Genomic DNA, 26,470 nt, shown 5'->3' on the forward strand with positions numbered 1-26,470 from the left:
CAGAGAGAGGGTAATTGGTACCACTTGAAGAGGGAGGATAGCGGGTAGCCATGGAGAGGATAAGCTGAGGACCTGGGAGACTATTCTAGTCTGAATAGGAACTAATACAGACCTAACCAGAGCTGGCGGCGGGAGGAGCCATGCTCTCACTCGATGGCTGTGGGCGTGGCAGTGTCAAGATTCTTGCTGGTCTTTGTGGGTGTTTGGGGAAAGGGGCAGGAGGTGTCGCGTGCTTGCTGTGATGTGTGAGCGGGCACAGGTAGCGCCATCACTGCCTGATGGAATGGAACTAAGATGTTTCAGGGGCCTTACTGCCCGTAACCCAGAAGCCTCTTAGAACTCTGGGAGACCATGCTGTTTCCAAAGTACTAGGAAGGGTAGCACTTCTATCCACTTCCTTGGCGGTGGGACTAAAAACACTTGGCCATGATAGGAGAAAAGGTAGATTGCCAGAACCATTCGTCTTCCAGAGAAGGTGGAGGAGAAGGAGTGTTGATGTAGGAGTGGTGCTGGGGGCTTCTCCCAAAGGAAGAGAGCACAAAAAGGTCAGTAGGAGGGGGCCACATAGCCCATGCCACAGCCCTGGCTCCGAACCCCCTCCTGACTCCAGCAGCACCCTTGTCTGGCTTTAGCTTTGGGGAGCACTTCCCTCACACCTGGTCAAGCTCCAGATGCTCATCAGACCAACCAAGTCATGGGGTCTTGGCGCCTGGCAGGACATGGTCAGAAGCATGGGAGCAGAACCGCCCTGCTGGGCAAACCGTAATGATGCTGTTTGAGTGGAAAACAGCTCGGCCTTGAGTGCTTCCCAGACCTTCCCATCTTACCCTTCTGGGTAAGGAGGATTCTGACGAACAAGGGGGCCCCCTCCTCCCAGCCTTCCCCATGGGTCCAGCCCAGCCCAGGTAGCTGTGATGTTGAGCCTGTCTGAGCCCACCCCAACCAAAAGTTTACTTGAGCGGGGCCACATCTAGGCCATCAGCTATCCAGTCACTCTGTGTCTGTGCCTTGTCTTCTTGCCCTGAGCCCACCAGGGAGGACACCAGGGAAGGCTAAAAGACTCCAAGCTTCTAGAAAAAGCAAGTCTAAGAGAGGGAAATGAAAAGGGGGTGGAGAGGTCTCAGGCATTGTGTCTGAATGTGGGTCTGAGCCTCCCTGCCCACACTGCACCCCAGAGGCCCTCACCTCCCAGGCCTGCAGGTGTTTCTGGAAGAGAAGGACTTACGGACAAAGCCCATCACTGACTGTGGCTCGGCCACCGGGTTCTCTTGGGAATTCACGTGGAGTTTTGCTTTTATGTCTTTTGCATTTTTGTCTTCCAGAGTGGAACACTTAAGGATCCGGATTCGAGCAAGACCCCACCTCAGCGGCCACCCCCCCAAGGTTGTTTACAGTATATTCTCGACTGTAATGGCATTGCAGTAGGGCCAAAACAAGTCCAAGCTTCCTAAGATGATCAGTAGTTCATTTTTTTTTTTAAGTTGAAAATCTAAGCCAAAAACAAATGACAAGAAAAGAAGGGCGTGTGGGAGGGGAGTGCAGACCCCTCCGGTGGCCGTTGGTGCCGTTTCCGCATTCTTTTGATGCTGACTGGACTGTGTTTCTCCTATGCAGTGTCAGCGCCTCTGTCTGGTTGTTCACCTGTTCCTGTCCGTGCTTGTAATGCTGACTCCCGTTTCTCTGTTCGTCAACAGTGTACAAAAGAATCGTGCCTCTCCTTAGTCCAGAATGACTATTTTCTGGGTGGTTTGATCGTGTTTCTAAAACTGTCATATAATGTGGGTAGACAGGAGTCCCAGGGATGGACGGGGGTGGGGGAAACAGCAACCACAAAAACAAATCCCCACTTTCCCCTCCTCCCCCAGGCTCAGATCCCCACCCCTGCACTCACCTCCATAGGTGTGCACGGGGCCTTCAGTGAATTGTGCTTTTGCTTCCTTCCTGCATGACTAGGGTAAATAGAACTTTTAAGAGATTTTCATGGTCTCATTTCCATAGCTCCGTCTGTTGACTTTGAAGGCATCCATCTTTTTCCCCGTCTGCTAGAACTTGGTGCAGTTTGTGTTTTTTTGTGACTAGGCTGCTGTGCCTGCAGAGCTCTTGTGTTTTTTAGTGATGAAGTACAAAGAACAAGCTACTTCCAGGAATGTGCTCTGTGTTTTACATCCTAGTGTTCCTTTTGTTTTATTATTAACTAATTAGCTTGGAGATTAAAGATAAAAAACAAAAACAGGGCCGCCAATGTGCAATATTCAAGTGAACTTAAGCGTATATTTTGTGTGTTTCTCAGTCCCCAAAGTTGTTTCCTCTTTGTCGCTGTTTCCGAGCCAGCCATGTGTGCTTCTGTGGAATGGGGGCGGCTTTGTTCCCCAAAGCTTGATCCGTACGCACAGACAATTCCTTAGCCATGTCAGAGAGAGAATTCAGGGAGCTGCTAAGAGGCTGGGAGGTAGCTGACCATGCCTGAGGCGTCTTAACATGAGACCAAATCAGAGGTGCCCATGTGGCCTGCAGAACCCCGAGGTTGACTGCAGCATTACTTTTGAGCTGCACCTCCTCCGTAGGCCTGAGAATGAGAAGCTTTCTGGAAAGATCTGTCTCCGCTGTAGGTCGTGTGCTGTTGGCCAGAGGCACTCAGAGGGCGAGGAACCCTTACCAGCTTCTCTTCCAACACGCACTACCTGGGGAGATGCTGCTGCAGTTAACCACACCAGGACTCGGGGCCAGTGCCTCATCTTGCCATCTCTGGGCAGGGCTGGGATCAGGTGCCAAGTGTCCTTCTTTAGCCCCGTGGTCCAGGGGAGTTCATGCCAGCAGTTTGCCTTTTAGAAGAAACGCTTTGGGCTCTACTTTTACATTCCCTCTGTGCCGAGAAGGTGCAGTTCTGGAATCCCAGATCTGAGGAGGACGTGGTGTGACGGTGTGCAATGTGAGTGCCACGCCAGGGTGCGTGTCCTGGTTTCTTCTTTGGTTGCTGGCAAATTCTGAGGCCATAGAGAGCAAGTGTGTTCATCTGCGGTCCCTCCCTGAGCTGACGGTGGAGGTCAGTTTGGTGTAAATATCGACATGCATGCACTTCCGCACTTCCAGGTGGGTCACAGGAGGATTAAGTCCCAGTCTGGTGAGACGACAGAGAGGCGTGAAGTCACGTTTCCCAGAGTGCAGGAATACCTTTTCTGTGGTGTATTTTTATTGATGGATTTACCGTGTGTCCCAGTGAAGAGCTGACAGCGGTGTGCTTCCCTGCATGTTCTCAACATACACATCCAGGTGCTTTCATGTGACATTTGTGAGCCACACATACGGAGTTGCCATTTGAATTCAGTCAGGGCAAGCGGCGTGTCCACACAGGCCTCCAGGCAGGGGACCTGGCCAGGGCGCCCACTGCCACCTGACTGTCACGTGCCCTCGGGCAGCATGCTAGGGGACAACCGTGTGACCTGGGGGACGTCTTTGTCACAGTGTAGGATTGCTGTCCAGGTGTTGTTTTGTATCCATTTCTTTTCTGATGTTGTCCCCTCCTTTTTTTTTTTTTTGTACTAATCCAGCTGGGAGACCCTCAGCCAGCGCTGGAAGTGTGATTGAAGTACCTCTCTTTTGTGACTCTCTTGTACAGCTTAATGTGCAATAAAGGAAAAGTTATATCTGTCTTCAGTGTTAAGTTGTAAAGTTTCTGGCGATTCAATGATCTCTTTACAAGTGGGAAAGCACTCAGGTGTCTGGCACAAGAGGAATTATTTTTATAATAAAATACTAATACAATTTAGTCATAGGGTTAGAGTTTGGAAGAGACATCAAATAACCCACTAATCTCTCATCTCAGTAGTTATTTGACTGGAACTTGGGAAATGTGCAGAATTCCACATATTTGTGTGTGCAGTTATTTATGTGTTCTAACCCTGACATGGATCGGTTGTTTATGACAGCCCATGCCCTGTCGTGGGAAATGAGGTGATGGTCACAGGGGTACACTAGTGAGACAACACCGTGCTTCATCTCCAGAAGGTGCAGGTATTCCAGCATTTCATGTGAGCTACATAGCAATACGAGTCTTGGTTCTAGTTGGGTTTCTTGAAGCCCACTCCCTCCCTCCGGCCAGCTGTGTCCCAGATGTGGACTCTGGGGCTGAGGCTGAGAAATGAGATCTTGCCTGCCAATGATGTATGTTTCCATTACTTACGGGAGGCTCACGGAGTCATCGTTTGACTTCCAAGTGTAGGGACCCCTTTGCAAAGTCTGAGCAAACTGGCTCCCTGCTTCCTGCCTGTCAGTCCCTCGGAGAAGGCAGGCTTTTCTCTCCAGGCCACCAGATGGTCTGTGGCCCGGGCTAGGAGAGAGGTATGCCGGTTCTTTTCAGGGGAGCTCTTTGCCAGGTGGTGCCCACAACATCCCCGGGGGCAGATGGGGCTCGATGTCTGGAGAGTTGCCCACACACCTGAGCAGAGCCCCTGAGGATGGCACTGAGAGGTGGGAGTGCCTGGGAAGAAAGGAGAGCTGCACCGTGGAGCCCAGGTGTGGCAGGTGTGCGGGCTCGAGCGGGCTGAAGGGCAGCTTCGCGGGAGCAGTGTAAGCCAGCGGCCGTTGAGGGCGCTCATTAAGCTCACGGTGCTTTCTGAACAACGCGGTCGCTCCTTATCATCTCTGAAATACTTGTCTTGAAAGATAAGTACTGGGACTTAATCTTTTCGTGGTTCTTATGGTCAGAGACACCAAGGCTGGGCAAAGCATGGCAGCTTGTTTAGTCACCGGGGGACTATTCTTTGGGTCTCCCAGTTCTCACTCCTCGCGCCCCCCACCTCCCCCCCGTACCACGTGTGGCATCTGGGACTTTGAGTAGGCTGTGGAGCAGAGCCCGATGCCTGAGGGACCCGTGGGAAGGGATGGGATTGCTTGTGGCGGGTCCTTCTGTAAGAGACTCTCTCCTCCCCTGCTCACCTCCCGTCCTGACTTGGACCTGGACAGGTGGTCCGGTGGTGGGGAAGGAGCCCTTCGAGCCCCCCGGAGCCTTGCTTGGGCAACTTGTAATGAACCACATCCTGGGAGGTGTAGATTCTGCTCAGGAAACCCTTTGACACTGTTAAGTTATGAAGTCTTTCTCGTACCGAACCTAGGGGGCCATGGGCAACCCCAAGGAATGCAGCCCCCAGGCAGAGGGCTGCCTCCACACCGGCTCCCCGCTGGATCGGCACCGCCACCTTCCTCCTCTTCCTCCTCCTCCTCCTCCTCCTCCTCTTCCTCCTCCTGGGCTCCTCCGAGGCCAGGCGGCCCCGTCATCACCCACAGAGACGCACCCATCAGCAGCGGCTCCCTGGCAGAGGCCCGGCCACCCCCGGGCACCCCACCGCAGAAGCCCCAGCCTCACCCCCAGCTCAAGTAAGAGACCTCACAGCAGTGCCTTTCCCACGGGCCTCTTCCTGCAGCTCTGTGTGGCGGGGGGGAGGTGGGGGGAGCATCTCAGGCCAGGCTGGACGCTCGCCCCCTCTCCTCCACGACAGAGGCTCTGCAGCACTCTTGTTTTGTACCAGCTTAGTTTTGGCATTGGGTTTGCTTGCTTTGGGTCATCCCCTGCCCCATCTCCCACTCTCTGTTCCGTTCCTTTCCTCTGTGTATGTCACTCTCCTAAAAGTTAAAAAAAAATAGGGGGGGTCTTTCCAGCCTGTGACTGACAGCTGGGGGCACGCACTCAGCATGGCCGCCTCGGAGAAGGGAAGTACTCATCCCTAATCCAAGTCCACCCAGCCATCCAGGGGAGAGAAAGCCAGTGAGCCCTGGACAGAGGTCCCACCACGCTCTCCTGCTTCACAGAGCCATGAGGGCACCCGCCCTGGGTGAGGACAATCAGTGCTACCAGCCCAGATGTGCCTCAGCCATGCCACTGGCCCTGTCACCACCCTAAGTGGCTACTGCAGCCCAGGGCAAGGCAGGCAACCCACCTGTGCCCCTGCCCCTGCTGGCAGCGTGAGAGGCGGCTCTGGCCAGCCAGTGATGAAGTGAGCCCCTTGCTTAGAGAGAGAAGCCTTTCCTTCAGTTAGTGGCAGACCAGGGTTGGGCTCTGACCCGTGTCCGGGTGGTCACATTGCTCTGTCTTCCGCTCCTGTGAGATAGGGTGCGGGGGGAGAGACACCCCACCTCCCCAGCTCTGGCTGGTGACCCTCCCACACCTCGCCTGCAGCATCACCTCCCTCAGACCAGTTGTTTTCTGCCTGCTGACTTTCAGATCCCTCCTACTTTCGCATTAGCTATCCCTTAACTTGCCTCTGAGCTGAAGCCCTGGGCATAGACCCAGCCTCTGATGCCAGGCCAGAGGCCTGTGTGTGCAGAGGGCCCTCCACCCCAGAGGTCAGTGCACTGGGCCCTGTGAACCGCAGACACCACCCCTGCTCCCTGCCAGGGGTAGGCCACCCGTCGTCGATGGCATAGATGGGCTCTGCTTGTCTGCAGCAGCATGGAGGAGAGGACTGGGTGACCCAGGACTCTAGCACCTGGTGCCAGTCAAGGAGAGGGAGCTCTTGCCCTTTCTGGAGAATGGGCTGGCCTCTCCCCATCACAGATTTTCTCTGAATCACCCACTAGTGTCCGAAGGGTAAAAGAAGTCCCTCAAATGCGTGCAGTTGGGTTTTTATGAGCAGCGGCTAATCATCACGGTCTCATGTGTACTCCTTTACTTCCCGCTCCCTCTGCACACCAGAGCTCATATTAGGGCCCCTCTGGGGAGGGCGATGAGGCTTCAAGGTCACCGGTTTGCCAAACAGCCTGACGTCACACATGCCAGCGCCAATGCTGGAGAGGCCCGTGGCATGCCCCAGGCCAGGTGTGAGTGTGCCCTGGCCTTCAGATGCTGCATCCATCGCCTGGCCGTTGATGGACGTGGAGGCAGGAATCCCAGGAGCCTCGCCTTAGCCTTTTATGTGGAGGGGGCTGTGAGATCCTAGAGGCGCGCTTGCCAGGTTGCTGCTTTATATAAAGCAGAAGTCTTCTGAGTCCCCTTTCGTCCTCTCTCCCTCTTCTTTCCCTTCTCCCTCGTTCCTGCTCTGTCCCATCCTTTTTTGCTTCAGCAGCACCAAAGGCTAGGAAAGAGCATGAGGGCCTCCTGCTCGTTTCCGGTGGCTCTGCCACTCATAGCTGTCTCCTGTCACCCTGATCTCCCTGGGGCGGGGCGGGAGCTCCCGTTGGGCACCTGTACGTCCTCGGGCCTTGCTGGCAACACCAGCCTCTCACGCTCTCTCTGGTTTTTATCTTCAAGCAAGTCGCAGTCCCTGACAAATGCCTGCAGCTTCTCTGAGTCCTCCTTCTTCCGGTCTTCAGCCAACGAGGATGCAGCCAAAGCGGAGACCATCCGGAGCTTGAGGAAGTCTTTTGGCAGCCTCTTTTCAGATTAGTCCTTCAGACACGGGTGCCCAGGCAGCCAGGAAGGCATCTGAGACACTCGCCGGCAGCAGGCAGCCATGCTGGGTGGTGGCGCGCTGTGACTGGCACATGCGTGGCCCCTGCCTGTGTTGTGCTCACAGGAAGGACCGTCGTGATAGTTTGAGGGCAGATACAGGCCCTGAGCGAGGCCTCCGACCCCGGAGGAGAGAGCCGCTCCCCGTCGTCCCCAGGGGTCCATTCTGAGTCATTGTTACTGTGAGTTTGGTGGCCTTCACATGACCGCGCCATCCTGTCCTCCCCACAAAGCCAGGAACCTCCTGCCTGAGGACTCCTGGAGATGTCACTGGCTTGCACCCCACCATGGCGGCATGCTCCCCACCTCAGTCAGGGCCACCGTGCAGGGAGTACCTGCCTTGAGGTGCTGTCTCAGTCCTCGTGGCCCTGGATCCTTTGTGGCACCTGTTAAAGCACACACCCTGAAGCCTGCGCTCCCTAAACGGCTGTGGGGGTGAAGCATCGTGAGTCTGCTGACACGAGAGAAGGAGATCCTTCCGGGTGTCCACCTTGCTCTCTGGAGGGCGGCGCTGTGAGGACTCCTGCCACCCCTGCAGCCTCGCGCTGAGCCCCCGTGCCTCCCCTGTCCCTGTCATCACCTTTGGTGTAATAAAAGCAGCATCATTAACCAGCCTTCGATTCAGCCACGCGTGGGCTCGGTGAGTGTCTTTGAGGACAGTGTGTGTGTGTGTGTGTGCGGGGAGTGTGTGGGGTGAAGTCCGAGTGTGTCTGCCGTGCTTGTGGACGTTCGCATGGAGGCACTCGGGTGGGTCTCTCTCCACCAGAGCAGCCAGCCCTGGACCAAATCTGAGCCTTTTCACAAAGCGTGGATGCTCCTCCGGCCATGTTAGGCCTACTCTTGCGGAGTGTCACAGGGCATCAGTACCACCGGCCTCATGGCGGCATAGAGGCAGGACCCACCTGCTGATGCCAGCTCTGCCCAGGCATTCTGAAGAGGCCCGCGGCCAGGGCAGGCACTAGGGGCATCTTACTCAGCTGGCTTCCTCCTGACTTCCCCATATGCAGCAGTGTGTTCCCAGAGACTCTAAGTGGTCTAAACCTAACTGCCACATCTGCACCGTTACAGAAGAAATCTACCTGTTCACAGTTTACCAGCTTCCTCCATATCAGCCGTCCAGCGACTGGCCAGCGGAAGGCCGAGGGCTGGTCCCCGGCTCAAGGGAGGCCCTCCGGCCTCACACTCAGCCTGGGTTTCAAGATTGAAGGGTCAAGAGGCATAAAATAAGCCTTAGAACTTCTCCTGCAGTGTCCATACATAGAGAACTGACCACCAAGCAAAGCGAGGGACAGCAGGCTCAAAGTAATCTTCAGGGTTGCCTCTAGGCCCCATTATAGCATGAAACTCCCAGAAGACAGGACAAAAGCATGCACATCTCTTTCTTTTTCTCTCTCTCCCCCTTCCTCCCCCCTCCCCCTTTCTCCTTCATTGGAAATACAACCCAAGACCTCGCGCATGCTCCCCTCTACCACTGATCTACGTCTCCCGCCCAACGCAGGTATCTCATGTACACATACACAGCACTTGATAAGAAAGGTGAAGGCCTGAAAAGCTGTTAGGTCCAATACTTACATACAATCTAAACACAGAGTGATCGATTGTGAGGCTGAGCTCAGCATCCAATTGTGGGAACGTAAGAACTCTTATTAAGCTTTAATTCGTTCGGATCCCATTGTGTCGGCTTCCCTGTTTGCTGGTGTGGGTTGGAGGGAATACCTTTCACGCCAGCTTTAAATCCTACGTGGGGCTGAAGGAGGTCAGCACTTCCACACTGACACTGCTCCCACAAAGTGGCCCATTTTGAGGTGTCTTGCTCTGAACTGCCTCACAGCCAAGAGCCTTCCACACACCATTGCTTCGACTGCCTGATTCCAAATGTTGTCTTTCCAGGCCTTCATTTCGTCAAAAAGCATCTATTGAACACTTACAATGTGCATTAGTGTTGTGGCAGATTCGAGGAAATACTAACATTTCCATAATAACTAGGAATTACAGGCACTATTCTAAGCAAATGACACGTAGCACCTCACGTCTTCCAGTTGGCCTGTAGGATAAGCACTAGTATGATTTTACACAAGGAGACGATTATACGTCGAAGTTCAATAACTTAAATCCACACAGCTGACCAAGCAGCAGAATTCATGTCCTAGTGCTTTACTCTATCACAGACACTAAGGTACAATTTTATTGAGTTTTATGCAATGTATATACAGAAATTCTTAACGGCCATGCCCACCTCCTTTCCCCTCCTCTTGTGGCCTCAGGAAAGGAGAGGTTAGAGTATTTGTTGACCCCCTCCCCCATCCTTAAACCATGAGTAACATATACCATGTATCTTATCCTGAACAAATATAATTCTGGTTCTAGAAAAATTACTCATTCTTCCACATGTGATGTCAGACCCCAAACCACAAGAAGCTAATTTAGAAAATGAGTCAGCCTAGAGGAAATGCAGGGGTGACAGAAAGGGAGGTGTTTACCAGAGGTCATGCCATACCCCAGTCCAAAGGACCCACGGAATCTGCCCAGCCCTTCGTAAAGGGGTGGGACCACGGATGGAAGAGTTCCATTCAGAAATAGGCCTCTTGGAACTTGATGAAGACGCCCCCAGCAGTCAATAAACATCAGATGAACTGCATGACTTTTAAAAAATGCTCTAAAGCCAGGGTCTCCAGAGGTTGGCCGCAATCCTGCGTGGAGGTTGAGGCCTTTGGTCGACAGGCCCTTGGAACTACATGCAAATCACCTGTGTAGTTTCTTGGGGTCCTCCCATGCCCCCCACCCCAGATCTGCACACACAGGAGCTCCTTGTGGTCACAGGGCCTGGGCAGAGGGCTCGAGTCTGTCTCCTCATGATGTCTCCCAATGCACAGCAAACTATGGGAGAAAGACACAAGTGAGTGCACAGTTCACAGCCCAGCAGGGGAATAAGCTAATAGGAAGAGGAGAGCATAGTGCTGGGACCTAAGTGAATCGGGGGAGAGCTAGAAAAGCCTTGGGCAGGACAGTTATTGGTGAGCACGGAGGAAACAGAATGCTTACACTCTGCTCTCGTGATCATGTTTGGTGTTGTTACTTTGGGGAACAATTTGGCAGCCTAGAACACCCAAACCCCCTAAATGCAGCAAGTCCATTTCCAGACACTTACTCTAGAGAATGGACACAGGAAGGAAATCAAACCAGCCTTGATTCAGCACTGAAGAGGGGAGGGGGTGGGGGAACTCTCTCGCTGGGGGTGGGGGGATTAAATCACTGAACACTCCATAGGAGTTCAAGAAAAATATGTGAGGCATTCAGATGAGCTCGGATAAGACACGGAAGGGGAATGAGTAAGAGGAGCGAGCAGTGCGGGAGGAGGTCAGGAGTACGTGGCACAGCGGAGCATACTTGTAGCTCAGGGTCAGAATCACCCCAACCCTCACCCTGAAGAATCACCCTGAAGGGCTGAGCCGCGCCGTCGGCCCACGGCCGGGAGGCATAGGCCGCCAGAGGGATGGGGCTCGGCCACTTTGGTATTGAACTTCACTGGGGAAGCTGCATCCTGTGCCGTCCCCAGATGTGTCACCCCAGGCCCAGGCACTGGGCCTGAGGTTCGCCAAGGTCAAGAAGGGAGTCAGCAAGGAGACACGTGGGTGTCCGTCCCAGGTGAGGGCAGGGCCTTGTCCTTCCTGAGAAATGAAAGCTCTTGTTTCCAGAGGCTGGCCCCGGGAGGGAACAGTTCACCCGGGGCCCCGGGGAAAGAGGAAGACAGTGTTGAGCAATGGAAAGAGCCAAGGCTTGGAATCAAATCTAGGCTGAAATCTTCACTCTTACTAATTATTAGCTAATGGACCTCTTCAGTCATTAAGTCATCGCTGTGTCAATCTTCTCATCTGCAGAATGAGAACAGTACAACCTTTCTGAGGAGCTGAGAAGCCTGGGTGACAGCGTGAGAACCCCAAAGCACTCTCTGTCTCAGGCGCGTGGGTCCATGTAAGCCCCGACCCCCTTTCTCCAGTGCTCCTCCCCGGGCTGGTGAACAGATACCAGCTGTGCCTTTCCCAGCTCCCCAGAGCAGGTAGGTCCCTGCGCAGTCTCACGTGACGCCTCTCCTGGTGGGACTGTGGCTCTCGAAGGTGAACTGGAGTTGGAGCTGATTCCTGGGAAGGCAAACACTGCTACCAGGCCTGTGGCAATGCAGACACAGACAGACAGACAGACAGACAGACAGACAGACACACACACACACACACACACTTCCAGTACAGTATGAACAACACAACAGGCTCATTTCTAAAGCACAGATACTCTCCCCTCACTGACGCCGCGCTTGTTTTGTTCAAAGCAGTTGCCTTGGGAGGTTCAACATTTGTTCAAGTCTCACAAAACATAGCTGTCCTTAGGTGTGTAGTGTGTTACAATCCACGTGACTTGTGGAGAAGCCTGAGTTTTGTTGTTGCTGGTTGGGTTTTAACCTGGGAATCTAGAGATGGCTGTGCAGACTCTTCTATATATCCTGCCTATTGTGTATTTTGGCACATTTTGGGTCCAACCTACACAAAACAATCAAGACTTGTTGTAAGCTTTAGTTCTAAGACACAGTGGGACCATAAATTTAATGAGATAATGTTGCACGGCATGTAAGTTAGCTCTGAAGGAAAGAAATCTTACACACGGCGCCTCAGATAACTTCCCGTCGAAATGAGTGTCGAGCCCTGTCAAGGTTGGAAGATGCGGCAGGCAAATTCCGTGAAGTGTTATGACTGTGTAATTTCTAGATGGCAGGCTACAGTCCGGAGGCTTTCCTCCTCCCATCACCAGCGTGCATTTCTTCATGTGTGATCAACTAGAGCTCACACAGCCCTGTGCAGACTGAAGGAAGTGCGCTTTACCAGTGGCTCTGTCCCTGCTTCCTGCAAGGGCCTCCGAAGGCTAGCCTCGCCACGGGTCACCTCCATGCGTGTGAGCCTCGGGTTCACACGCAACGGGACTTTTCCTCTTCTAGAGAGGCTCCTTGGGCTTCAAGCCTGTCAGTTGTAGACTTGTGAACCCCTAAGTCAGCTGGTCTTCCTTATCACCATGGTGTCAGCTTTGAGAGCTTGCTGGTGCCACTTCCACATCCACAAACATCTCTTCTGATAAGAATTTCCACCCTTGGGCAAACTCCTCTGGCCCAGAAAGCCACAGCACCTTCCCCCCCACCCCCGCCCCACCGGGGAGTCAGGTAAAGTCCACTGACCACCTGGTCTGGGCCTGGTCCCCCGGAGATGGAGATGAACCCTGAGGGTTTTCTGATGGGGCGGCACAAGGTTGGAGCTCCTGGACTCCCCTGTGCAGTGCTCCAGTAATTACAGAGCCCCACAGCCCGCTCAGCACATCCTGACCTGCAGAAAGCTGTCATGAGACCCGCAGGCCTTGACAGAATGGACAGGAATAAATTCAGGCTGCTCGTTTCCTTTTGCAGTGTCACTGGGCTGGAAGACACACCAGGTCTGAGTTGTTCTCACAGAAACCGTGACCTGCTCGGTATATTTCAATTCTAACAATCAGAGCAGAAGGCTGAGGATAGTGGGCTATTTCTTCCTGAGGACAATTCTTTTGCCCTGTCCCCACGGTTAGGGTTCAGGATCAAGGCCTGAGTCCACCTCCAGTAATAGCCTCTTTGCTGGGCTGGTCGTCTGGGCATCCTGCCCCTTCCTGCCATGCAAGACCTCTTTTAAAAGTAGATGTCTGGGGGCTGGGAGTTTGGCCTAGTGGTAGAGTGCTTGCCCAGCATGCACAAAGACCCAGGTTCAATTCCTCAGTACCACATACATAAAAAAAAAAAAAGCCAGAAGTGGTGCTGTAGCTCAAGTGGTAGAGCTCTAGCCTTGAGAAAACCCAAAGACAGTGCCCAGGCCCTGAGTTTAAGGCCCAGGACTGGCCAAAAAAAAAAAAAAGGAGATGGTTTGGCATGTATGAACAGAACAATGAAGCCTATTGAAATTGTCTTAAGAAGATGGTAAGGGAGAGAGGCAGAGGGGGTGAGGTTGGTATACATCACAAACGCGTGTAGAAATGTCGCAGTGAACCATCCCGCTGTATAACTACCATATGCCAATTTGAAAAATAATATCTGACTAGGTCATTCTCCTGGTTGAATCCAACAGTGGCTGGGGGTTAGAGCTGGAATTCCTTGCCTTGGTGTTTGGGGCCTCCTGCCGTCTAGCCTGGCTTTACAGAGAGGCAGCACTGAGAATGAAGGTGAGGCTTGGAGCAGGTTAGGTTTCAGTACTGGTTCAGCGCTTGCACTCTGGGCAACCCCAGTGAAGGGCTGAACTTGAGAACTCAGCTCCCTCCTTCCTCAGCGTCACCGCGTCACCACATGGGCAATCTGTCCAGTCTTGAGCAGTTGTAAAGATTCCGTGAGATAATAGATGGAAAGTACCACAGGCTGCAGGCCCCACTGCAGGAGGAAGTGCCTCCCACATCTCTTTTCTTTGAGCTCTTTTTGGGCTGTACTGTTGTTGTTTGTTTGTTTGTTGTTTATTCACAGCACGCACAGTTGGAGTCAGGATATGGTTCTGGCTCAGCAGGCCTTTTAAGAACTTTGTCTCCCACCCTTTTTCATTTTTAAGACAGGATCTCCCTTTGTACCCCAGGCTGACCTTGGAACTTGTTCTGTAGCCCAGGCTGACCTTGGACTTACTCTGGCCTTAGCACTGCCAGGGAAAGTGGATGGAAAGTTCCAGGGTCCACCTTAACCCCTCTCTTTCTTTTATTTTTGCCAGTGCTGGGACTTGAACTCAGGGCCTGGGCACTGTTCTTGAGCTTTCTCAAGGCTAGCATTCTACCACTTGAACCACAGCACCATTTCCAGTCTTTTCTATGTATGGGATACTGAGGAATTGAACCCGGGTCTTTGTGCAGGCTAGGCAAGCACTCTACCACTAGGCCAAACTCCTGGCCCTGTTTTAATTTTAATCCTGTTTAACTTTTTGCATTAATTGTTCCTTGGACTTATTTTTCCCCCAACTAAAATACCCTATACTTTAGGCTATTATGAATACAACCCCTGCCCCCCACGCCCTTCTAACATATTATTGTAAAAGAAAAAGAAAAGTAAAACACCCAGGAAGTTGAAGCAAACAGTAAATATCCTCACATCTACACCTCTATTTTACAATTTCACTATTCTTGCTTTACTGAGTGAAGGCTTAATGTGGCAACCAAAGTATTCATTCCAATACCCATTCTATTTTATTCATTTTAGTCCATTTTAAAATACCAGTACAACTCACAAAGCATATATACGAATCTGGTCTACCTCCTGACAGCTTTGAAGATGATCCAGTTTATCCCCTGATTATGTAGACTAAAAGACTAATGATCTCTGTTATTAAGCAATTAGCCTAACATTAACTAATCAATAAATCAGTGAACTTGCCATCTACGATGTGTCTGCTTTTCTGCCAGGCCCTGGGAATAGAATGAATCACAAAAATCCCCTCTAGCTTTGCAGTCCCAGTCTGCCTTGCATCTCATGGGGGAAGATAGGTCTTGAGCTTGTCCTTACAAAGAATTAAATAAAGAAGTACATGAAATCCAAGCAAGTCTGGTGTTGGAAAAGGACTGCAAAGGGAAGTCACTCAGAAATGCAAAAGCATTCCCAAAGATAACCCCCCAGCCAACAGTGAGGGGTGTTGATTTCCAGATATTGTCTTTGTACCTAAACCCAGTGGTGGAACGCCACTGTAATCTCAGCACTTCAGAGATTGAGATAGGACAGCGGCCCCTGGAAGGCCAGCTGGACTGCAGTGAGTGAGACACTGTTTCAAAACAAAAACAAAAATAACAAGACTCACAATATCCTGCAGGAGAGGCCAGCTGCTCAGAGGGAGCTTGAAAGGGGAACAGGGGGAAAAAACTGGGTGGGTTGAGCCCAGTGGTTAAGGCTGGGAATGAGAGACAGTGACCACAGTGAGCTGGACAGAGCCAAGACTGAGCTACAGGACGAAGAGAAACTCAGGTGACAGCGACGTTTGGTTCACAGGAGGTGTGGAGTAGGGCAGACCCGAAGACCTACACATGGAAGGATTTCATTCCCAGTGACCGAACCTCACTCTGTAATTCCCCGGCAGGCCCAGTGGAAATGTGGCTTTACCAGGGACATCTCTACGGGCTGCTGTCACAGGTTTCCTTCTGAGTTTTCTCTATTGGGACACCTCTTACCACTGGAAGGTAAGGACATGGCTCTGTGCCTGGGATCAAGACGTCAGAGAGTTCCCACCTCTCTAAAGCCAAGCTTTGGGTCAGATCTTAGTTTGGCCACTGAGCCGAGTGAAGCAGGTTCTCCCCTGAAAAGCTATTTCAGGGGCTCCTTCTCACCTAGAGACACCAGCTTTCTTGTGCCTTTCCTTCTTAACTTCTTTTGCCTTTGGTAACTAGACCATGCATTGGTAACGCTAAAGTCTGAACAGTCAGGGAAGACTGGGAGCAGACAGCTGCTTGGTTTGTTGAAAGTGCTACTGGGGTTTGAACCTAAGGCCTCACACGTCATAGGCAGGCTTTCTTCCACTTGCACTTGAGCCACCCACTTTGTGTGTGTGTATACCCACATACCCACTGGGGGCCCATATCAATACTGAGGCTTGAATCCAGAGCCTGAGCAGTTCCGTAGCATTTTTTTGGGGGGGGGGGGTGAGGAGTCATAGGACTTGAACTCTGGGCCTGGGTGCTGTCCCTGAGCTTTTCAGATCAAGGTTACCACCCTGCCCCTGAGTCCCAGCCCCGCTTCCCTTTTTCTAGTGATTAATTGGAGATAAGAGTCTCCCAGTCTTTAATGCCCTGGCTGGCTTTGAACCGTGATCCTCAGATCTCAGCCTCCTGAGTAGCTAGGATGACAAGTGCGAGCCACCTCACCCGCCCAGCTCCTTAGCTTTTTTTTGCTTAAGGCTAACTTCTGCTACTTGAGCCATTGACCCACTTCTGGCTATTGTTCTGGTTAGCTGGAGATAAGAATCTCATAGCCTTTGCTTGCTGGGCTGGCTTCAAACCACAATCCTCAGATCTCCGCCTCCTGAGTAGCTAGGAACCGCTGGCAGGTCATCCAGCTCTTCACTGCCCTTTCTTGTAAGAATTGAGCCATTTCTCCCCTCCCTCCCACCCCCATTGCCAAATGCTTTGCCTCACCATTTCTTTGCAATCAGGCTTGGTGGCAGGATCTTCTGCAGTTATCTGTATGGAAAACAAAGGAACTACTCAAACACTATAGCTCCTTCGCTTTTTTCCAATACGATGATAATGATCAAACTGGGGCCTCAGAGTAGAGAGACAGGTGTAATAGAACCGCAGCCAGTTTTGTAACTGCTGGTGTTAAAGAGATAAATACATGTTTATGTTGTAAGAAATCGGTATTTGAGAATGGTTTGTTTCCATACCACAGCCGACTGATAAATATCACAAAAAATGTATTGAGAACAGGACTTCCCTGGAATTTTGCCTAGAGTGGCTAAAATTTCTCAGAAATCTCATTTTTGAACTGATTATTGCAACATAGCAAGCAGATGGTTTGGAAATGAAAGACTAATTCGGGGGTGGGGGGGAAGGGGTGAAATCGTGATGCTTCCTTGCCTTTAGAAAACCTTATATCAAGCCAGGCAGCTCATGCTGTAATCCTAGCTACCCGAGAGGCTGAGATCTGAGGGTCATGGGTCAAAGGCTGGCCAGAGCATGAAAGTCTGTGAGACTCTGATCTCCAATTAACCACCAGAAGACCGGAAGTGGTACTGTGGCTCAAGGGGTAGAGCACTAGCCTTGAGCTAAAGACCCCAGGGACAGCGTTCAGACCCAGAGTTTAAGCCCCATGACCAAAAACCAAACAAACCCTTACATCAGTTTGTTACCTTCTCCCTGGGTTACCAGCAGGACCTGGCCATATCTCACAGAAAAGTCATTGCTTTTTTAAAAGGCTTACAGTGTTATTACAAGAAAAGGTTGCTTTTGGTATTGATAAAGTTATTTACTTATTTGTTTGTTCAGTGCTGAGTGGGGATCAAACCTATAGCCAAGGATCTATGACTGACCTACAGCTCAATAACTCTGGCTTGCTTGATTTTGATTTGAAATAATACTTGATAAAAGAAAGAGGATTTGCTGAGATGGAATGCTTGTTCAGCATGAACAAGGCCATAGGTTCAAGTCCCAGCACTGCGGAACAAACAAATAAACAAACATGTAAGCCTTCAGCAAATCTAGATGATCCTCTATCTGTGGAGTGGCTGTGGAACCCAGAAATCTCTTCTCCGAGAGCTACTGAACCTCAAAAGAGCAAGTAAAATACAGCGGGAATAGAAATGAGCTTTTTCGGAAACACGCGAGTCTAGGCTTCTAATTAAATCACTTTGATGTTGTGTTTTCAAAAACTCACCTTGCCTCTGTTCAGAACCCCCACTGGCATTCTCGTGCCTTCTTCCTGTTTCCAGGCCTGCCTGCTTCTTCCCTGCTTAGTACTAAAGTTAGGCCAGTTAAAGCCAAATGCACCATCTTCCTCTTAGCACATCCCTGTGCAGAGCCAGAAAGACTCCTCACGGCCCAGGGACCCACAGCCAGCTGCAGCTTGTCGGGCCCTTTGTGAAGAAAAGCCAAGTATAGCCAGATTTCCTACCCCAGACCCCCTGCTCACACTTGGTCACCCAAATTCAACCTGTCCATCTCTGCACAGAAGTTAGAGATACATGCTTTGCCTGTGCTTGGCCGGAAGCTCTCCCCCTGTAGCCTGCTCTGGCATCTCACCCCAAGCCTCCTCTCACCCCCACCAATATCACCCGACTTGACAGAGTCAGGGGCACTTAACCTATCCCTTCTTAGCGGCAAACGTCTTGAGCAGAGGCAGAAAGAGACATGCATACGCACGGCTCCTGAGCCTGTCCACACAGCAGCCTTCCCAAGTGCTAGCCTGTGTCTGCATAGAGCTGAGGAGAAAGGCTGACACCCCACCCCCTCTGAAGTACCCATCGCCGGTCAGCCAGCCTCTCTGTGCCTGGGAGCCCCCGTTCAAAGCTGTGGGATTTTGGGGTACCTGGAGAACAGATCTTGAAAGACAGAAGCATCTGTGCAAAAACCATAAAAACCATGTGTAGTCCAGCTGAGATCAAACTTGACCTTTTGACTATTGAATACTCTTTAAAAAAAGAGTATTCTATGGGAAAAAGTTCTGAACGCTATCTAGAAAAAAATACAGGTTGGAATAGATTTCTGAGCCACAGCCAACGCCACTGAGTTAGTCTCTTTTTGGTCCGTGCACCCCAAAAAGATTCTTGCTTCCTTTTGTGGAAAGCTGTGTCACTTAAAAAAAAACAACCAACAAAGTTTATTACATGTTAAACAAAATAAGACAAGTGTTGTATGTTTTCTCTTATTTGTAGAAGTTGGGGAAAAAATAGATCAAGGTCTTAAAAGTTAAGGGGGAATGAGATGGAGGGGAAGGGGAGGGGAGGGGAGGAGGTGGAGGAGGAGAAGCAAGGCTATCCAGGGTGGATGCAATCTGATCAAAGTGCCCTGCTTGTGTGTATGGAGATGCCATGGGGAAACCACTTCCCATGTACAGTTTAACACATGGCAATAAAAGCTTGTTCTTGCTCAACAACTAAAAGCAGTAGTTCCAGCGGAGACCCAGCCACCACTCCACACCTGGTCAATGGCTGTGGTTGAAGGGGGGGTGAAGCTGCTCAAACCCAGAATCCCCCCACCACCCATGCCGGGCACCTTCAACTGGGCTGAGGCCTGTGGGGAGGAGGCGGGGTCAGGCCCGGGACTCCCAGGATCAGAGCAAAGGGCCCCAGACCCGAGGCCTGCACAGAGAACACCTCGGAAAATAGGATTGGGCTCTGAGAATCCTTATCCTTCCAACTGCTTCTAGCCTCCGGGCTGCTGGCTGCTTCAGTTAGCATTTTAATTAAAACCCAGCTAATGAAAGATCAGAGAGACTCACGGTAGAGAATATTAAGGATGTTTCAAATATTGCTGTTTTGTCAGGACGCCCTCCCAGGTCTTCCTCACCTGTCACAACATCCACGACTTCAGGAGGTTAGGTCAGCCCGGACCCGAAAATAACTACCCTGTTCCTTGCAGAGAGAGGAAGCTGACCTGGGACTGTGAGGACAGAGTTTTGTCCTCCAGGGTCTCTGCCCAAATGCATTGTGGCCACTTGGGGACTGGGATCGTGACTGGGGACCCTCAGCTCCTGCTACCTCCCCTGCCACCCCGCCGCCAGGGTCAGAGTCAGGGGCGCCCTGTTGGAGACAGAAGGGCAGAGAGGAAGACACAACAGGACCCCAAAGAGAGCCATCGTCTGGGCCCGAGTGCTCGGCACAGCTCCCTGGACAGGACATAAACTGTGATATCTGCCGTGAGGTGGGGTGAAGGGACATGGATGGTGACCCCAAAGGGAGGGCCTAGGCAAGACACTGGCCAGAACTGTGCCGAGTCTCCCCCACTTTACGTACCCCTACTTTATACTAAACTCACCTCCTTTATGAAGTTTTATACCCAACTCCTAAGTCACTGCCACCGCCTGCCCAAAGCCGGCCTCTGAGTGAGTCATGGCTTCCTCTAAGCGTAAACTCTGAAGGGAAAAGCCGTCATTAAAAACAGATCTCTCCGCATTTGCATGTATAGTTGGGATAACAGAGTCTTAAACCTGGAAAGAATTTCAGAAGATGCCAAGCCCAGCACGCCCAACACCGGCCTGGCAGGGAGCCGGGTACCAGGCTCGTGGGCACCGCAGACACACGGTGAAGCACCCTGCCTTCAAACTCGGTTACTTCAAAGTTTGCCATGTTGCACAAGGGACACAGAAGCATGGAAAGGAAAATTAAAAGTTCGTGTTATTTGCAATATTAGAAATCAAAGCGCCAGAGATCAAAGAAGCAATGGAAAAGGATTTGTGCAGAATTTTAAGGAAAAAAAAATAGTGAGATTGGGAACAGATATGGCAGAACTCCAGTGATAGGACGAGATGCAGTGCTGAAAGGAAAGTAGCAGCCTTAAACACCTGGCTAATTAATATTAAAATAGGTTAACGAAGCATGCAACTAAGAAGTAGGAAGGTAACAAAGGGAAAGAACACCAGAGAAAATAGGTAGAGATAAAAGCGAACATTAATTAGATTAAAAACGGTTACTTGTAAATAAGGAAGCTGATTCAGGCCAGGCTCTGTGGCCTGTGCTTGCCATTCTAGGGGTTCAGAAGGCTGAGTCCTGGAGGTCATAGTTCAAGGTCAGCCAAGGCAGGAAAATTTCCAGATATCAGGTCCAGTAAACCAGCAACACACCAGATTGGAGTTAAGACTCTTAAGTGGTAGAGTTCTAACCAGGAGCAAGAAAGTCACAGAGTGCATGCGCGCACACACACACACACACACACACACACACACACACACACACACACACACACACACGAAAGAAGAGCTTGATTCAATTGACAAAACTAACAAAAAGACAATCTAATAGCTAACTTAATATGTTTTTTAAGAGAAAGAAAGCCCAAAGGTACAAGTGGCATGGAAAAATGGCATGGAAAAAGAGGATGCCAAAAGAGGAATGAGTTTAAAGCCAACAAGAAATTGACAATTTGACTAACAGTAATTATCAAAATTTTCTGGAGGAGTGCGGGAGCATGCTAATATGTGCCAGGCTCTGGGCTCTATACCTAGCACCCAAATGAAGACTTTCTAAAGACTCGAATGTGTTTTTATTTTCATGGGTTACACCCACAAACATTTACCACTTGATATGAAATCTGAAGATTTAAAGGGTTTTTAGAGCAATAGCCATGAGCAAATGCAAGCATCAGGTACCAACTTTGAGTCCCAGTCTTGGGGGAAAAGAAAATAAAGGTGTTCATTTAAAAAGAATAATAAATACACTATAGGTGAACCCAACTACAAGTTTATGAAAAATAATTATAATTTTCTTAACAAAAATATGGCTGACAGACTCTGGTTTCCCTCATTTGTCATAATCAGTAGAAACCTTGGGCTCTACTAGCAGAGATCTGCAATAGAGCAAAATCTTGATACATAAGGTCATATAGTATGAAGCTAATTGAAAGGACCTCCAGGATATAGAAACAAAAGCCATATAATGAGTGATTGTTGTCCTTAATGTACTGTTATCTCTCATCTCCTTTGCTGTTCCTTGGGTATCTCATATTGTTATAGTATCTCACTTTGTTATCTGATATATTGAATTTATTTGTATTTGGTTATTTGAAATTTGATAGGGAAGAGGGGAAAACAAAGTGGGGGGAGGGGGAGGGAAATGGGGACCAAGACATGTGAAAGGGTATCAATGTATGTGAATTAATGCTCCTTCTATCTGGCAAATATCATGTAACCCTTTTATTAATTACGATAAAAAAAAGAAAAAAATATGGCTGAGCAGAGTGACCTCTCACCCTTCCACAGCTCTAACACTTGGCCTAATGGAAGGCAGCTGAGCTTCCGTCTGCCCCAACGCCAGGCAGTGCAGCCTGCCAATGCAGCCTTGTGTGGCTGAGAATCTGAGTGAAGGAAGTAAGTAATGTCCTTCGGTATTATTATAGGAATCGATTTCCTTGTGTGTGATTCTGTAAGAGGGTCTCACACTTTGGGATGTGATCATCTCAGGAAATAAAGCTTACCAAAAAGTTACAGCCAAGTAATCCCAGCTCTTGTGAAGTTCAGGTAGGAGAATCTGGAATTTGAAGCCAACCCTATCTTAAAAATAAAAAAGAAAGAATTATTGCCAGGTGCCAGTGGCTTATGCCTATAATCTCACTCAGGACGCTGAGATCTGAGGATTGCAGTTCAAAGCTAACTCAGGGCCTCTTATCCCCAATAATCACCAAAAAGCTGGAAGTAGAGCTGTGGTTCAAGTGGCAGAGCATCAGCTTAAATGGAAAAAGTTAAGGGACAATGAGTGCACACACGCCAGTCCAGGGAATAGAACTCGGGACCTCATGCTCTCAGTTGGCTTCTTTAAGTTTGGCCCTCCACCACTCAAGCCACAGCTTCAGCTTTTTAGTGGTTAATTAGGCTCTTGGATGTGTTTTCCCTGGGAGACTTCAAACCTTGATCCTCAGATCCCAGCCTCCTGCTTAGGCAAGATATAGATATGAGCTTCTGGAACCTGGTAGCTCAGTTTTTTGGGGGATTTTTTTTGTATTGTTTTTTAAATTTTGTGGGTCATGGGGCTTGAACTCTGGGCCTGGGTGCTGTCCCTGAACTCTTCAGCTCAAGGCTACCACCCTATCCCTTGAGCCACAGATCCACTCCTGTTTTCTAGTGATTAATTGGAGGTAAGAGTCTTAAGGACTTCTGTGCCCGCGCTGGCTTTGATCCTGGATCTTCAAATTTCAGCCTCCTGAGTAGCTAGGATTACAGGTGTGAGCCACCACACCCGGCTAAGTTATCAGTTTTATTGTACCTAAATTATTAATATTTTTCTATGGTTTATGCTTTTGTTTTGTTTGAGAAACCCTGCCTTCTTGGTCATAAAGATACTCTCTTTTGTTAATTTGCTACTACTAATTTAAGATTATTCATGTCCCCAGAACTAGTGTTTGGCATCTTGTGAGGAGGGAAGACAGATTCATTCTTATGTGACTGTGGGAGCCCGATTCAAAGCCTGGAAAGGCTGCTTTCCCTGTCAGTCGTGGCGGGGTTTTCATGATACTCTCAGGCTGCATGGATCTCTGCACCATCCATCTATTCCTCTCTTCTTGCACAAATGTCACAGTCGTGGTGAATTTTAGCCCCTCTCCATTTTCTTCTTCAAATGGTCTTCCTGACGCTTTCCCTTCTAGGGCTTTTGCAACCCGATTTTCAGATGGACAAATTCCTCATGTGGAGAGTTTTCTTCTGATTGTAGTCAATATGTATAGTTGTTAGGAGAACTATAAATTTTTTTCACAATATTTAGTCCTATAGGTCACAAATGTAATGTGTCTTTCAATTTATCCAAGACTTCTTTCATCTACTTTAATGATGCTTTGCAAATTATAGTCACGTAATTATCATAGGCACTCTGCTACATTTACCCCCAGCAGCTTGTGGTTTTGTGATTCTGATAAGGAATCTTGACCCCATTAGTTTTAGCTGTTACTGTCTGGAATAAGAAAGCTGTGAGGCTTCTTTTCTTTTCCTTTTTTCTTCTTCTCTTTTTTCTTTCTTTCTCTCTGTCTTCCCTCCTCTCCCCTCCTTCAAGATCTAATACCCGGCTTGCTAGGTGGGTCTGTACATCTTGAGCTATGCCTCCTGCCCTCAGAGTTGTTGTTGTTTGTTTGTTTGTTTTAATCTCCCTTCAGGAAGTTTGCAGAATTTTTTAATTACCTACTTAGAAATTCGGGACATTTGTTCATCCACAAATGAGGAAGGACTGCCCGCTGCCTCCCCTGAAAAGTCATTAACCTCTTGTTTCTCTCTGTATCACTTGATGAAAAGAACTTTGGCTTTAAATTAAATCCTAGCTATCACTCTTTCCTTTGATGGCTATATAGCTTTAGGGAACGGTTACTCACTCCCCGTGTTCTTTTCTAAACGTTTTCTTGTTTAGCCCTGGATCGTGAGTGGATTGGTGAGCGTGGTGGGAGTTGGAAGTCAGGCTTTATTTATCGATGCACACAGATACCAAATTAGTTCAGGCTGATTGGCTGAAAGGACCACTTATCACCTCCTAAATTCCACAGAGCTGTGTCGTCACTGCCTGCAGTCTGTCTCTGGGTCTCTGTCACTTTCTGCTAATCCGATGCTTCTAGTGAGCACAGCCGCCTGCCCCGCAACAGGCCTTACCAGGGCCCCTCTCTACCACCTGCGCGCTGCAACACTTCTTAATCGGAATATCTCTAGCGTTCTTCCTCTGGAGTCGGGATTAGGATTGCATGGAGGAACCCCAGACACCCAGACCCGCCAGTCTCTGAATGCGGTGCTCGCACGTTTATGTGAGTCTTTTAAAATTCCTGTTCGTAAATTCCCGTGAGGTTTTCTTTCTGCTTTTGTGTGTTGGTCTGCGTAACCCTGAGAAACTCACTTGTTTATAAGTTTTCGTGCAGCTTCCTTTGGCCTGTACTTACACAGTTAAGTCATCTATGCGTGATACCAGCTTCATTTCTTCCTTTCCAATCTCCAGTAGTGGGACTTGAACTCTGGGCCTGCACATTGTCCCTGAGCTCTTCAGCTCGAGGTTACCCCCCTCTTTCTCTGTCTCTCTGTCTCTGTCTTTCTGTCTCTCTCACATACACACTTGTGAAAACCTTCCTTATATGAAGCATCATCCAAAGCAAATATGCCTTATACACATCGTCCTGAATTCCCCCATAACTTTGGGTCCACAGTGGCATCTCACACAACGCAAAGGCAGCTAGGCAGGAAGTAGTTCTGACACCGTATTGTTCAGTTACTCAGAGCAAGACAAAAGCCTGCATCTGTGCAGTTAGTTCTAGGATGGCAGAGCCCTGTGCCCGAATCTGCCCACTGACTAATGTTTCTTAGAGCACCTGACTAATTAAGGGCTTTCCCAGGAAGTGGCTTTTATCAAGAAATGGAGGATATTTAAGATACTACAGAAAATGTCCTCATAGGCTTCAGAGACTCCAATTAAGAATAATTGATGTCATTTGCTGTAGATTGTTGACCTTAGGACTTGGCACAGTGCTTTGACATAACTCAAGTACATTCAATGGTGATTGGGTGGTTGATTAAGACCAGGAAGGTTTCATAAGGAAGCCACCTCAAACCTGGTACCCATTAGAATCTCCTCCCCTAGGGCCTTGCCACCAGACATTTTTCACTCAGGAAGTCTCGCTAGGTGGAATACAGTCCAGAAACCCGGATTTTACACATACACATCCAGCAATTCCTGTGTGTGTAGAAAGTTTCGACCTCACAGGCTAAATTCTTAGAAACCTCAAGTAGCTTCTACTGACATTTTTATACACTTATAACCATCATCAGAATGTATTTAATGTTTTCTTGCTTGAAATGACTTGGATATAATTCTCACTTGGTCCTCACCAAGTCCAGTGTTTTAGATGTTATTAACTAAATCTAAAGTACAAAGGAAAATAAAACTACTATTTGTTGTATTCCTTCCCTGTGCTGCACAGAGCAATTTACCTGAAATGATCTTCATAATGACCCTTCTATTGTCCTTACCCTCAAAGCTTTTGCCTGAGGCTCAAAGATTTTGTTACTTGCTGAAGGACAGCTGGTTGAAAAGAACAGGGCTGGAATTTGAGGCAGAAAAAAATGGTTTCCAAGTTAGGTTCTAGGAGTCATAAAAGTGGGTTTAAATCCTGGCTTTGTGAATTATAAACCACACACACACACACCGCCCAAACTTCCCATTCCAGTCTTGGGTTCCCTGTCTCTAGGTCAGCGGTAATAATAACTTGACAGCTTCACAGTGAAGATCGGATGCCACAAGGCGTACGAAGCATGGTAGATCACCCCATGGGAGGTGAGAGCTGGAGGTGAGACCTGGAGACTGAGATTCGAGCCCAGCTGAGGCTCAGTCAATAGCTGGGCATGGCTGCCTGTGCCTCTCACCGTAGGGATGAAGAGAACTGCTGATAGGAGGATCACAGTCCAGGCTGACCTGTGAGCCCGTATCCTGTGAAAGTAACCACAACAAGAAGCAGTCAGTAGAGAGGCTGAGCAGGGGCGTGAGGGGACATGGGGGTTCCGTGATGAAATACAAGCCCCACGAGGAAAAGCCTGTGTAAGGAAATGAAAGAACAAGCACAGGACCTGTCAGAGTGGCTCAAATAGCAGAGTATCTCAGCAAACCTTCCATCGTGTCAGGTTATCTCCCTAAGAGAACGTGGAAAAGCAATCGGTCCAGAATGCCATTGGTACTTCATCGTCAATTACTTGAATCCCCAGTGATGTCACTTTTATTGGACAAGAACTTCATGAATATGTGGAATCTCAAGATCAATTTGAGAAGAGCTGAGTCTCTTAATGCAGGAATGTGATTTTGTTCTCTATTTAATTTGCTCTTTTTCAGTTGCTCTTGGCCATGGGTCCAGTTT

At 49.5% G+C, this 26,470-nt stretch overlaps 1 protein-coding gene across 2 annotated transcripts in view; it reads left to right on the forward strand.

The window, feature by feature from the left end:
- Syn2 (synapsin II) overlaps positions 1–8,050 on the forward strand; it is a 98,965-nt gene extending 90,915 nt beyond the window's left edge. For both annotated transcript variants that reach the window (XM_090323933.1, XM_090323934.1), the window contains exons 11-13: positions 1,323–1,383; positions 5,112–5,373; positions 7,244–8,050. In XM_090323933.1, coding sequence (XP_090180059.1) covers positions 1,323–1,383; positions 5,112–5,373; positions 7,244–7,379 — 459 coding nt within the window. In that variant the 3' untranslated portion in view covers positions 7,380–8,050. The remainder of the gene's footprint in view (positions 1–1,322; positions 1,384–5,111; positions 5,374–7,243) is intronic.
- Positions 8,051–26,470: the final 18,420 nt, after the last annotated feature.

The sequence above is a fragment of the Megascapheus bottae genome, chromosome 33 (genome assembly GCF_031878675.1).
Source record: "Megascapheus bottae isolate mThoBot1 chromosome 33, mThoBot2.hap1, whole genome shotgun sequence".
NCBI lineage: Eukaryota > Metazoa > Chordata > Mammalia > Rodentia > Geomyidae > Megascapheus > Megascapheus bottae.